The sequence below is a fragment of the Pongo abelii genome, chromosome 3 (assembly GCF_028885655.2).
Source record: "Pongo abelii isolate AG06213 chromosome 3, NHGRI_mPonAbe1-v2.0_pri, whole genome shotgun sequence".
In the NCBI taxonomy this organism is placed as follows: Eukaryota; Metazoa; Chordata; class Mammalia; order Primates; family Hominidae; genus Pongo; species Pongo abelii.
The window spans coordinates 168,322,619-168,337,278 of NC_071988.2; the positions used below are offsets into that span (position 1 = coordinate 168,322,619).

Genomic DNA, 14,660 nt, shown 5'->3' on the forward strand with positions numbered 1-14,660 from the left:
CCCAGAAGACAACAAAAATGAGTAAATATCTTTGTATTCCTTGAGTGGCCTACACATGGCAGATATTCAGTAACTATTGGTTCTTGATATGCATAATACATTTTTGCTCTAAAATGATGTCATCATATTTATGTGGCATTTTACACTTTTTGGTGAAATTTTATGTTCATTCTCTCAAACTAAATCTGGCCAAAATGGCACTCTTGATTTCCACCATGCCTCCTAACCTAGTTTTCCCCTCTTAAGTAAATGATGTTACCAATTACCCAGTGGTTCATACCTAAAACCCAGAAGTCACCCTTGGTTCCTCTGTCCTCCTTTTACATCCTCCTCACCCATCACTGCTGAAAGCTCTACTGTAAAATCTATCTGGCACACATTCATTCCTCTCTATTGAACTGCTACCTCACCACTACTCTCTGAGTTGATTTCTCTCAGGCCCCTCTACTATCTCTTCTCCACATAGCTATCAGAAGAATCATTTGCAAACATAAATCAGACCACATCACTCCCTCATTCCAATCCCTCCAGTAGCTTCCTGTAGCACTCAGAATAAAATCCGAATGCTGTACCACGGCCTATAAGGCTCTACATACCTCATTCCTGCCTACTTTTCTACCGCTAGGACATGGTATTTTTCCTCTACATCACCAGGTTCTGGCCTTTCTGGCTGCTTTACTGACTGGAAAACACAACAGGCTTGATCCTTCCCTAGAGCCTTTGTACATTCTCTTTCCGTTCCCTAGAACATTCTGCCCCCAGAACTCTGAAATCTAAATTAATCACCAGCCTGCCCACCCAACCACTTTCACATATCTCACTGTTTTGTTCTTTTTACATCATTTATCTCTATCTTGCTCATCTACTTACTTGTTTATTGATACCACACCCCCTGAGACTCCCCAACATGCAAAACTAACTGGCATTTCACTGTTGTTTCTCCAATATTTATAATAACTCCTGAAACAAAGCAGAAGCTAAATAAATAACTTGAATCAATGAATACGTAATTTCAATTGATATCCCCAACATCAATGGTAAGTAAGCAGTAAAAGTATGATTATCCTCCTTTTCTAGACAGGGAAATTGACATTAAAAACTATTTAAAAACTTTGCTCAAAGTCACATAGTATGTTAGGGATATGGTCGGAATTCAATCTTCAGGCTCTAAGTTCAACTATTATATCAAACATAAGACAATGAAAAGGTAACGTTTGTCCCACATATATGTATGTTTTATTCCTTAAACATTTCTAAAACACACATTATACTCAGCTATTATCTAATTAATTGACATCCAATTGACTTGCATACAGATCTTACATCTGCTAGTCCTTCTCATTTTTCTTCCAAGACCACTCTTTAAAATTCTCAGAAAAGTGCTCGTCATAAAACCTCAGGATGAAGCATGAGGGTGTATCTTAAGATTCTGTTAATTATTTGATGAACCTCCTTGATGAAATACTATTGTTTTAAAGGAAAACAAAGATGTGTTTTTACTTCCTTTTAAGATAGTACACATAAGCCCTTTTGTATATAGTTGCCATAGAAACAATAATGTCTCTAGAGATGCCCCATTAAAAGTGGACCCACTTTTAAAGATTTAAACATACCCTTTTAAAAGCCATTCGTTGATGGGTGTGATTGATAAAAGCTGAAGAAAAAGCCATATTGCTGCTGGGAAGAATGCAAGAGTAAAGATCTGAATAAAAAGATGCAGTTTTAGATGCACCAAAGCACTGGTCAGCTCCTGGAAAAATTAAGGAAACAAAATAAACAAAGGTAAGAAAACTATTCCTGAAAGGAGATCCCTACTAAAATAACATCACATGAGTTAGTTTTTAATTTTGAGTTTTTTCATAGCTAAAATTTTTATCTATAAGTATATGCATATGAGACAGAATGCAAGAGAAAAAAGTTACTCATGAAGGCTATAAAGTATTTTTGTTTAAAACATCTTAAAAATTTTTTTTTTTTTGAGATGGAGTTTTTGCTCGTCACCCAGGCTGGAGTGTAGTGGCACGATCTTGGCTCACTGCAACCTCTGCCCCCCAGGTTCAAGGGATTCTCCTGCCTCAGCCTCCTGAGTAGTTTGGACTACAGGTGCCTGCCGCCACCATGCCCTCCTAATTTTTGTATTTTAGTAGGACGGGGTTTCACCATGTTGGGCAGAATGGTCTCGATCTCCTGACCTCGTGATCTGCCCTCCTCGGCTTCCCAAAGTGCTGGAATTACAAGCATGAGCCACCATGCCTGGCCTAAAATTTTTTAAATGTTCTTATTCTAATTTCTTTACAATACACAATAAGCCCTAACAAATCAGATGTGTAAAATGCTGGACCAGGACTAAGCTAACTATACTTTATACTAGTATAGATTTGGGGATTGTTGAACAACGTACATGTATGTTTACCTACATAAAATAATAAATCTTTTCAAAAAACCTTAATAAGACCTATCACATTTCAACCAAATACAGTAATTAACCTCTATTCATTGCACCAAGGCTGTAAGTCCTCAATTTGGCAAGATGTTACTGAATCTACAAATTAATACTTTAAAAAACATTTCCCTCAATGATAGTCTCTAATTCCAAATGGCATTTCCTTCCACAGTCTATTCACTAGATTCTTTGTTAACACTAACAGAATACCAGCTTTGTGCCATAATCTGAGCTTGTCACTTTACATGCTATCTCACTTAATCCTCACAAGAATCTCATTAAGTAAATACTATTATCCCTGTTTTACCGATGAAGAAATTGAAGTTGAGAGCTACTATATGGTGAAGATCAGAACTAAATTTTCTGGCATGCTAGCAAACCCATGCCTGCTTCTCCCACTGCTGCCCCAAAAGGGGAAAAAAATGCACATTAAACATAAGAAACCAGGCAGACGTTATGAGTTTGACAACTAAAAAAAGGATAATTAGTTAACCTCTAGGATTCAAATATATATAAACTAACAAATACTTGCATTTGAGTTTATATTGTGTTGAAATAAAAACAAAACGGGAAACTAAAATAAAAGAAAATTGGAAAGTGCTAGAAAAACTACAGTCCTTTAAAACAAGCAAGTGATCATTAAAGCATATTCAACTATGCCAGAGAGTCACTGGTTGTAAGTATAGAACTGCAATGGCCCCTTTGTTCAGGTAAGATGTTCAAGAGATCCTCAGCCTCAGAGACATTAGCCAAAGTTTATCAGTTTAATCAACAGTATGTTAATGCAGACTCATTTGCTCATCACCACATTCTGAGATTAGTCTCATCACTTCCCACTGTCTATCTCCCTGTGTGGAGATACACACAGCAGTTCCTTCCTGTTAGGTAACAAGACATCCCTAAATGACATCTAAAGAATTTCTAGCAATCTGAGTATAATTTAGGACCACTAGAAAACACTCAGCCTACCAGAAGTCATATTAGGTCCTGGGATCAGACCTAAGAGAAAGCAAGCCATCCTTACAGTGAATCAGAATTCTTAGAGCTCTACTCCAGAGAAAACTTGAGCACCAGCAGTTCCAGAGAATTCTCAACAGCCTTGAAGCCAAATCTTATTTAAATATACTCAGAGGCATTTGATAAACACTAAACAAATATTAGTATTTTTATTTTTTAAAATACCGTAATGAAATGATTAGCCAGAATACACTAAGGCATTTGCATATACTTTTCTTTTTTGAGATGCAGTTTCGCTCTTGTCATCCACGCTGGAGTGCAATGGTGCGATCTCGGCTCCCTGCAACCACTGCCTCCTGAGTTCAAGCGATTCTCCTGCCTCCACCTCCCAAGTAGCTGGGATTACAGGCGCCCACCACTACACCCAGCTAATTTTTGTATTTTGAGTAGAGATGGGGTTTTGCCATGTTGGCCAGGCTTGTCTGGAACTCCTGACCTCAGGTGATCCACCCGCCTCGGCCTCCCCAAGTGCTGGGATTACAGGCATGAGCCACCATGCCCGGACTGCATATACTTCTGATAGGAATAAAAAATGGCATAACTTTTCTGAAAATTAATTTGGTAATATATATCAAGGACTATATAATTCATATTCTTGTACCCCAGAATTTTATGACTAGGAATTTATCCTAAAGATATAAAAACGTGATTGTAAACATTTATACACAAAATTGATCATCACAGCGTTATCTATTCGAGCAAAATCTGGAAACAAATGTCCAAAAATAGGAGAATCATTTAAAAAGTTAAAATCTAATTGGAGTGTTATGAGCTATTAAATACCTTGTTGATGAGAATGCAGGTGTACAGAATCTCTCCCCTACTTTATCAATAGGTGTATAAATTGGCATAACCTATAGAGAGCAACCTGGCAACTCATTCCTTCATTTAAGTAATACTTACTGAGCACCTGGCACCATTCTAGGTACTTGGAATATCTGTTACAACTTAAACTACATATATCATTTGACCTAGCAATTCCACTTCCAGGAATTTATCCTTCACATATGTTTCCAAATATAAGAAATAATATATTTTTATCCTTTGCAACATGTTTGTAATAGCAAAACCTTGTAAATTAACTAAATGTTCATCAATATAGGACAACAAAAATACATCACGACACATCCATACAACAGAATACTATTTGGTGTACAAAAAAAAATGGGCTTATTTATGTGTTGAGATGAAAAAATGTACAAGACATGTTTTTTAAGTAAAATAAGTTAAGGCGCCAAACAGTATGAAATACAATCTGTAGGGGAGTAGAATATGCATGTGTATGTTTCACATGGAATTATCTCTGGAGAGGTACACAGAAATTGTTAATATTGTTTGTCTCCAGAGAAGAAAACTGGATAGTTGGTGGAAGAGTGAAAAAAAAAAGACTTATACATATCTTTATACCTTTTAATTCTGAACTATGTGAATAAATCATATGTTCATAAAAGTAACGTATACTTTTTTTATACTATATAAAGAAAATATAAATAATATTAAATTATACAATGTTACATGAAAAGAATAAGATTACATGTGTGTATGTGCAAAGGTCCACAATATGTGTATAAACATACTACATTCACATCCAATTTTATTTGTAAAATATTATGCATATAAAACATATTTTTTAAAAAGGACTAAAAAATGGATGTTAATAGTTAATAGTAGTCATTTTTAATCTTTCTAATCTTTCTATAATAAGTAAATACCACTTTTATTACAACAGAAACAAGTTATAAAAACTAAAATGTGCTTAGAAAATACTGCTGACCTAATAAATGACGCTTAGAAATTGCCATTGCATCAGAATGATGGCACAGTAAAGAACCCAGCAAAACAAGTCACAACAACCAACCATGTTGGCTCATAAGGGGCCTCTTAACAATAGGGAAGTGCTTCTAAGAAAGAGCTTCAAGACTTTCACAAAATCCCAGAATCATATATTTTCCATATCTTCTGCATACAACCATAAAGATAAAACAAGGTAATAAAAGAAAATAACAAGCAAGTAAACCCTGTAAATTCCAAAACAGTTATTATTCCATACATACCCATGTAGAATTTTGAGCCACATAGTCAAATAAATGCCATCATGAATAATCAAAAAGTTGGCTCTGCATCATAGTTTGTTTATTCATATGTAATAAGGTCAAAATCCATTAAAATAAACTTAAGAAGACACTCCACATCATGTACTGATTATATCAGAGTCTCATTGACAGCATCAAGCATTGCTTAAAACCAGGGCTCTAATTGGGACATAGAAATATTTTCATTAGACACTGATTTCTCTTGTAACCCTTTATCTGACCATCTCATTCATTTGCCGAGAGTCGGGCTCATAGCTCTGGGCTTGAAACAAACAGCATGAGTCTAAAGTTTAGAGTTTGCTATATTTGCTTTTCTGCTAATAGGATAAAAAATAATAATTTTTACAGAAAAATAAAGAAAAACCTGCATCTTCTGCCCTACTCAGGACCTTTTCTCAGCCCCTGAGTCTCCTGCTCACCTTTGTTTCTATCCCCAGCACCGTGCCTTGTGGCCATAAGCACTTAATTGATATTTGTTGAAACGAATTCACCCTGCCACAGTCGGCTAAGTGACAAATCCTCTGAAACTACAGGTTTGAAGTGAACTAAATATGAATTTTAAATGTGACCATATTTCACTTCAATACAACAAAATTTCAAAAAACTAGAAATTAATAGTCATAAAACTGAAGACTCAGCATTGCATTAGCACAGTGTCCTTTATAATTTTAACAAATTACTAAAACAAATTTTAGAATACATGTCATTAAATCAATGTATGAGTCATATAAGAAATGTTCAATATAAATCAAACTTGAATGGGACCAACACAAATGCTTCCAAATAAACTCAAGTCAATAATAATTCACTGTCTCCTGTGTGCAAAAATGAACTATTTTAGGACCTAATAAGATATATAAATTGTAATCCCCACTGAAATGAATTTAGGATTACTAACTAGTAAACAAATATGACTGCTACCTCCTAAGTTACAAGTTACCCATGAAATTAGCAGGGTTTAGAAGTGGTTTAATATTACACAATGATACAATCTAGGACATCTTAAGTTAAATGGCTTTTGAAAATGACTTAATGTTGTATTCGTTTGAAAAGGGCTTTTGATGGAAGAAATGGCTTTGATTCCTGCTTAGATACCACAATAAAGCACGAGATCACGGCATTTCATTAGATCCAAATTAGGTGGATGACTGAAGGTTTCTTAGGTGCTTACAAAAGAAGTCAGTCCTTAGAGAAATGCTGACAGCTGTGGCATTTTTCCTTCTTCAACTCCTGCATCTCACAAAGTTGGCTGCTTCACAGAATCGCATTAAGTAAGAAGCTAAGGAGTGAGAGAAATCAAGTCGCTTTCTGGATTTCCCATGGTACAAGTAATAGCTGTAGCCATTAAGCAGCCACCAGGGGACATAGAGCAACGTCCCAAGTAAAGGACTTGGGTTAGAAAGCTGCTCCATAAAGAGCATTAGCCAAGGTCAGCAGGAAGACCTCCAAACAAGATCAGTCCAACATTATGGTAGTAGCAAATATCTTTCTGTATCACTGTGCCCCACATTTGAGAACAAATATTAGAACTCATATGTTGACAGAAAAAAAGCCTGTGCCCTGTAAGTAGTAATTATGGTCCTCTCATATCAATATTGTATACCAAAATTGGAATTTGACATACTTGGAAATCTCATCCCATGTCAGTTATTTTCAGAAAAGTAGGTAATCACAGAAAATATTTACAATTCTTGAGACACAATTTATCAGCTATAGACACTACACAATGATCCAATGTATATCAAAAAATACCCCAATGAGGCCGAGTGTGGTGGCTCATGCCTGTAATCCCAACACTTTGGGAGGCTGAAGTGGGTGAATCATTTGAGGTCAGGAGTTCAAGACCAGCCTAGCCAATGTAGTGAAACCCCACCTCTATTAAAAATACAGAAATTAGCCGGGCGTGGTGGTGGGTGCCTGTACTCCCAGCTATTCGGGAGGCTGAGGCAGGAGAATCACTTGAACCCGGGAGGCGGAGGTTGCAGTGAGCCGTGATCACACTACTGCCCTCCAGCCTGGGCGACAGAGTGAGATTCTGTCTCAAATAAAAATAAAAATAAAAAAATAAAAAAAAAATGAAAAGATTTATACCAACTGATGGCTACAGAATACATAAATTTAGTAAAGTCATATTTTTTCCATGTTGCTACTAGGATGATCTAAGAAGGAGATAACTAAATTTAGTCTCCATTCCAATCACACTTAAAATAAATAAAGGTAAGACATGATGCTGGAATAGAATTTTAATTTTTAAAGCCATTTCCAAAAACAAAATACCTTCTTATAGTGAGATATTCCCATCTATATAAGAACAGGATGTTAGAATGATAGTTTTATGTAATTTCTTCAAGAGCAAATGGGTATTTTCTCCTCTTTTTTTTTCTTCCATTGTAAGTTAAAAGAGAATCATAAATTCTACTCATTCCTCTATCCCACGTAAATGTAAAAATGTCTGGATTTCTTTACTTCCAAGAGAATCTCATGTTCGGTGAAACCTGAATCAGTAAATCAGTAAATAACACTACATATATACGGGTGTGGGTTGTGTGTGTGTGTGTGTGTGTGTATATACACACACACACATTTGACACATATGTATGTGTATATGTATGTGTATGTGTGTGTATATATACACACACATACACATACATATACGTGTCAAATGAAAAACATCAATATTTCTCTTAAAACATCTATTAATATTTAATAGATATGCTAAGGAACAATAAGCTTTTCTAAATAAAAATTAGTTAAAAGTTATGACAAATTAAGCATTATTTGGACAGCATGAGTCCTGGGAACCAAAGATGATCCACAAAAGTTATGAAAACCAAACTGAACATCAACAGCTCAAATGTGCCCAGGCATAGCAGGCACCACTGTAGTTACCACCATAAGTTGAGGAAGAACTAAAGTAGATGCTTCAGTTCAGCTGTCATATTAAAAACATACTCATTATAACCACATCCTCAGGGCCCATGCTGCTCAACTGTACAGCTTTTATAATACACGTATGTAGGAATGAAACACAAGTCCTTTGCCGACCAAGTTATCTTCTGCTATAGTGAATCCTTCAGATTATAGCTATAAACAGCCTTACCAAAGGACTCTGAAATTTAAGGTAAGTAGAAATTAAATTTTTCTCCCTGCTTTTCATGTGTCCCATAGATGACAGTACCTCTGTTTTCAATGATAGTCCACTGTTAAAGAATATTGTTGCAACAGCAATGTAGGATACAGTTATTTCTGGCTTCAGTGGTCCTAAAAAGAGAAAAAAGAGTTATTGTTGGAAAAGAATTTTAGTAGATAACTTGGCACAAAAGAAGAATCTATTTGTTCCCGCCTGTAATCCCAGCACTTTGGGAGGCCGAGGCGAGTAGAGCACTTGAGGCCAGGAGTTCAAGACCAGCCTGACCAACATGGCAAAACCCAGTCTTTACTAAAAATACAAAAATTAGCCAGGCATGGTGGTGCACGCCTGTAGTCCCAGCTCCTTGGGAGGCTGAGTGGGAGGATTACCTCAGCCCAGGAGGCAGAGGTTGCAGTGAGCTGAGATCACGCCATTGTACTCCAGCCTGGGCAACAAAGCAAGACTCTGTCTTAAAATAATAATAATAATAATAATAATAATAATCTACTGCAGGACAACAAATGGTACTTTAGATATCAGTGTCACCCCTAGTGTCTTACTGTCCCAACAGAGGTAAGCATTTGTGTGATGCAGCCTAACTCCAGAGAGCATTTTCCAGAGGGCAAGGACCATGGCTGCCTTGCTCAGCACGGTATCTTCAGACCAGAAGAATAAAGAAGCACACAGGAGAGCATGTAACAACATCCTTCAATAGAGGTCCTAATTATGTCTATCATGGTATCAGCACTTATATAACAATCAAAATACCCCCGAGCCCAAAGAAGAGAATCAGTGGAAGAAGTTCCCTTCTCTTTAGCAAATATTATTTCATTTCTTCCAGGATATCAGAAACAAAAGCTTGTAATCACACATGCATTCAGTTCTGCCCAAGAGTATTCATTCTACAAATACTTACTGAGCACTTGCTATGTGAATGAGATAATGCATATAAAGTACTTAATAATAAATTGCTATGACCTTAATTATTATTAAATTGTGCTAGGCCCTAGAGACATGTGGTGACCCAGCCAGGCCTGGTCCCTGCCTTCCAGGAAATCCTCTCTGGAGTTAGGAAGGCAGCATTCAAATGTGTTAACACTGCGAGAACAATACTTAAAAGTATCATTTGTGAGTGGATATAAGTATCATTTGTGATATGTACACAATTGGCTTGAAGACCTAATGTGCTAACAAAAAACAACATTCTTTCAAAAAACGCAGTCTTGACAAAATGACATTTTATACCTATATAGCAGCGGTTCTCCAGCAGTAGAAATCTTGCCCTCCATGGACGTTTGAAAATGTTTAGAAATGTTTTTTGGTTGTCATAACTTGGGGGATAGGATGTGCTACTAACATCTAGTGGGCAGAGATCAGGAATTCTATTAAACATCTTGGAAGGCATAGAACAGCCCCTCCAACAACAAAAATTATCATGTTCAAAATGTCAATGTGCCAAGGCTGAGAAATCTTGCTACATGGCAACATTTAAAAACCTAAGATCATCTCGTATTTGGCATCCTATTCAGTCTTCTTGTACTACATTAAATAGTGTCCCCGGAATCCCAAAATTCATGCCCACCCAGAACCTGTGAATGTCACATTTTTGGAAATAGGGTCTTTGCAGATGTAATCTAGTTAAGATGAGGTCTTATTGGATTAGGAGGGACATTAATCCAATAACTGGTATTCTTAAAAGATGGAAATTTGGACACAGACACATGCACAAGGAAGACAGCCATGTGATGACAGAGGTGCAGACTGGAGTTATATTGCCACAAGCCAAGGAATGGCTGGCAACCACCACAAGCTAGAAGACTCAAAGGATTCTTTCCCAGATGTCCTTTGGAGGACATCTTGACCTCAGACTTCTGGCCTCTAGAACTGTGAGATAATAAATTTCTGTTGTATTGAGCCACCTGGCTCATGGTAATTTGTTGTGGCAGCCCTAAGAAACTAATACACTCACTTAAGCAAAACAACAGGACAACAATCATGGCTCCTCCATAGCCTGAAACCCTCCACTTGTTCGATATATGGACAGAAGACCAAGCTCAGGAAAAATCACCATATATATATAATATAATATATAATTAATATATATTATGTATATAACATAATATATAATATATGATACAATAATGTATATAATATATAATATACATAATATCTCAAGGCCCCTCTGAGAGAGAATATATATTATATATAATAATATATTTTATATAATATATAACATATTATGTACAATATATAACATAATATATATGATAATATATAATATATTATTTAACATAATCTATAATATTATATATATAGAGAGAGAGAGAGGACCTACTATGTCTTAGGCATTTGTAGCACAACAATGAATAAAAGAAACAAAGATTTCCTCAAATGCTGTAATAAATTATTTAATATGCCTGGCATTTACACAAATCATTTTGCTGAGATCTAAGAAAAGGGAAGGAAAGGGAGAAGGCAAGTGCAAAAGGCATTACATTTGGGGGCAGTGAAGGCTGTTCAAAAACTTTTATAAGAAGTACATTATCTTTATATTTGTGAGTGAATCTGTCTCAGCAGCTCACACAAGTAATATTTCTTCAGCAGCTAAGCAGGGTGATTCAGGAACAGATTTTAAAGTCAAGGAATCTGGCTTGCTTGGGAAGTAGAAGTTTCCCAGGAATTTTAAATACCCTGGTCTCCAATAGTTCCTCTTCCCTAAGCTATCTACCTTAACCTAGAGACAGTCACCTGGTATCTTCAACTGTAAAAGAAGCATGTTGGCTTAAAACACTTTAAAAGTTCCCCTCCCACTGTTAACATTCTACTATAATTAAACAAAGGAATGAATTATCCTACATTAAAGACAAAAGGACTAGTGAAAATGGGAAATGGCATTTCTATGATACAATAATGTACCAAAATATTAACAAGCAGAGTCTATGGAACACACAAGTTTGCAGAATCTATCTCATACATGCCACTGCACAAAAGCCCCACGGAAATTGTTCAGCATTCAACACCTTTCTTCCCACAGAATATTTAGGAATGCAAGGTAAAAGATATTTTGCCAAACTTAGCCCCTGCAGATTTAAAGTTAAAGATCATACATCCTCTGTAATTTCATCTCAAAACTGAGCAAATAAGAGATCTAACACGAGAAGCGATAGCTAGTGAAGTGTGCATTGCAGATCATGCAAAGGTACTCTAAGTCTTACTATTCATTTAGCTCCGGGGATGGGGGGGTCTTCATTTGACAGACCTGATCTTCACAAGAGTTTCCCAAAAGTTCACAGAGCAGCCGTGTTAAAGAAGAAACTATTATCATCAATCAGAGGGAGAAACCACCAGGAATAACTGCTTTATTCTCATAGTTACATATTCTACACATTTTGTTCTAAGTTGAATACAGAAGAACAAAATTTTAAAACAAACAAGCCTTCATCTCCACAATTTTGGTTTAAATAATTCCTTTTAAAATGTTCCCGGAAGCTACTTCTAAACAGAGTAATGGGGTGGAGGTTAAGGGGAGAAGGGACCACTACTGTTCTCCTAAGAGATCATTTCATTCACTTCCATCATGTTTTAACAAAAAGATAAAAATAACTTCAAATATCCTCCTGAGCGCTTCCTACTATGAAAGATTGTGCCTGTTCACCTCTGTCCTTATTTTCTCCGGTTGCATGTGTTAGGTATTAAGCCTGTCAATAAGCTTGGAAACTGATAAACAAGGTCAAAAAGACAAGCGAATTGAATAAATTCAATTAATGTTTATGAAAAGTAGTACAAGATTGTCTAAAGGTGTTGGGGGGGCATAAAAAACTAATATTTCTAATGTTCCCACCAGTGCCCATCATCTCCAGTACAAAGCTCCCACTATTCAGAGATCTAAGTGTGCTTTCAGTCCATCTACATTTCCTTGCCAAAACACGCACTACACTACACTACACATAGTTTAACAGTCTGTATCTGTTAGACTGCTAGTATAGCAACTGAATCCCGGCAGCACACGGAAGTATGCTGTAATGAAGTGCCCTGTAATGAAACAGTGCAACGTGTCAGTCGGCTTGGGAGTTTCTGGAGCGCCAGCAACTACAGCAAATCATCACTCTCCAACATGTGGGCCATAAAATCTGAGTTGGGGGCGGAGGTGTCCCTTTTCTTGTTTTTCCTCCACTTTTTTTTTTTAATGTGGGGGCGGGGAGGACTCGAAAGTAGACTCGATAATGAGGTCCATTCCAAGATAGATACGGAACTCTTAGCAACCTAGATTCCCTTGGGATAGGATGCTACTTTGAAGGCAAGAGGAGTAAGTTTCATTCTCTGTAACCTCACTTCTTGACACTCAGGATAGTCATTGTTTGTCTACGGAAAAGGCAACCTGCGCTCAAATTCCTTTGCCCCGTTCCTAATTACAAGTTCCCTCTGGGGTTGGTAAATTAGAAAACCAGCAAAAGGGCCAAAGGCTGGTCAGTGCCCCCTGAAATTGGCAAGCGCTTGCAATGAGGGTTGCCCCACCTTTCCAAGACTCACAAATTAGTTCTGAAGTGGGAGCCGCGGTGGAGCCGGCAGAGGTGCAGCACTTACCCCCATTCACCCCTATGGACGGCTCCAGTTTAGCTCCAGCGATCGCCAGCACTATTCCGACCATGAACCAGTCTTTCCTCATTCTCTCCAGCAGCCTCATATTTGTTAGGGTGGGTGGGTTTTGTTTATTTGTTTGGCTTTTTTTCTTTTCAAGCTCCGATCACCTAATCCTTGGAGCGTCTCCACACTTTCCTTGGTCCCTCCAGACATGCAGCAGAGCAAGTCAAATTGCCGATTGTAAAGTAAACACCTGGGGGTTGCTCCGGCGGCTTTGAGGAGGGTTGGGAGTAGTAGTATCCAGTGACAGGAAAGTCTCACTGAGCGCCGCCATCACTACCACGCGCCTCAGAATACACGCGCACAAACGCCCCCAGCGCCTCCGCCCGCGGGCTCGCAGGTGCAGATGCTTTGAAACGAAGAACTTGGACCAGGCCGACAAACGTGGGCGATCCGGCAAGGAAGGCTGGCCGCCGGATGGGGCTGACAAGCCCACCGCTGCCGAGACCTGCAGAACCTTCTGAATGACGAGGGGTCGGGGAGAGCGTCGTAAGGCGCCACAGCCAGCAAGCCTCACTGACTGTCCTTCTCTAACAAACCTTTAGGCACAGCCACCCACGCTTTTGGAGTATATCTCCATGGAGAGCCTCTCTTTTGCTGTGCCATGACTCCGCGGGCAGGGCTGACGTGTGCTTGGGGCAAGGGATTTCTCCGTTGAAGCTGCGGCAGCGGGGTGCAAGTTTGGAGACGCGCTTCTTCGGGACATTACGGCGCTTCCACGACGCCAGCGCTGACGTGTGCGCGGGGGGGAGGGGAGGTCACTCTGGATCTCCGAGTTCCCAGCCTGGGCTGCCGGAGTTAGAGGTGTCCGCGCGGGAAAGTGGCTCGCTGGTGGGCGGGGAGCCTTAGCCCTGGCGGTGGGTTGAAAATCCGTCACCGGGCAGATGCCCACGTTCACTGGACCTGGGCTTGCCGGCGTCCGCCACAACCCAAGGAAGGTGGGCCGGACCTCGCGAGGTCGCTCGCCTGCGGGTGGGCTTTTGGCCCGGATCCAGTTCCCTCCGCGGCCCACACCTGTCTCCGGGACTAGGGAGGGCTGCGGGGATCGGGGCAGATCTGCCTTTGCGGGCCGAAAGTGAGAGCTCAAGTCTCCCCACCAACTAAGCTACTCGCGGGCGGAGTGGGGTCTGCGCTGGCAAGCCCCTGGGCGCGCGGGTGCCCGCTCTGGCTCGCCCCCAGGGCTGACCTACCTAAGCCACAGGAAAACTCTGGGAAGAGGGTCGCGGATTCCAACGCGGAAGTAATGGGGGATCGAGTCTGAGAGGTTGGGGAGTCCTACCTTCCGTTGCCACGAGTGCTAGTTCTATCTGCCAGTTTCTTCCTTCAAATGTTTTGT

General features: G+C 39.0%; 1 protein-coding gene across 17 annotated transcripts in view; it reads right to left on the reverse strand.

Annotated features, from left to right (window-relative positions):
* The window catches only part of SLC10A7 (solute carrier family 10 member 7), a 271,510-nt gene extending 257,532 nt beyond the window's left edge, over positions 1 to 13,978 (reverse strand). For 5 of the 17 annotated variants that reach the window (XM_054554554.2, XM_054554556.2, XM_054554553.2 and 2 more), the window contains exons 1-2: positions 13,268 to 13,972; positions 8,732 to 8,814 (exon numbers count right to left, since the gene is read on the reverse strand). In XM_054554554.2, coding sequence (XP_054410529.1) covers positions 8,732 to 8,814; positions 13,268 to 13,367 — 183 coding nt within the window. In that variant the 5' untranslated portion in view covers positions 13,368 to 13,972. Of the gene's footprint in view, positions 1 to 1,613; positions 1,751 to 8,731; positions 8,815 to 13,267 lie in introns of all 17 variants that reach the window. The other 12 variants (XM_054554550.2, XM_054554549.2, XM_024246412.3 and 9 more) reach the window with 7 other exon arrangements.
* Between the last annotated feature and the right edge of the window lie 682 nt (positions 13,979 to 14,660).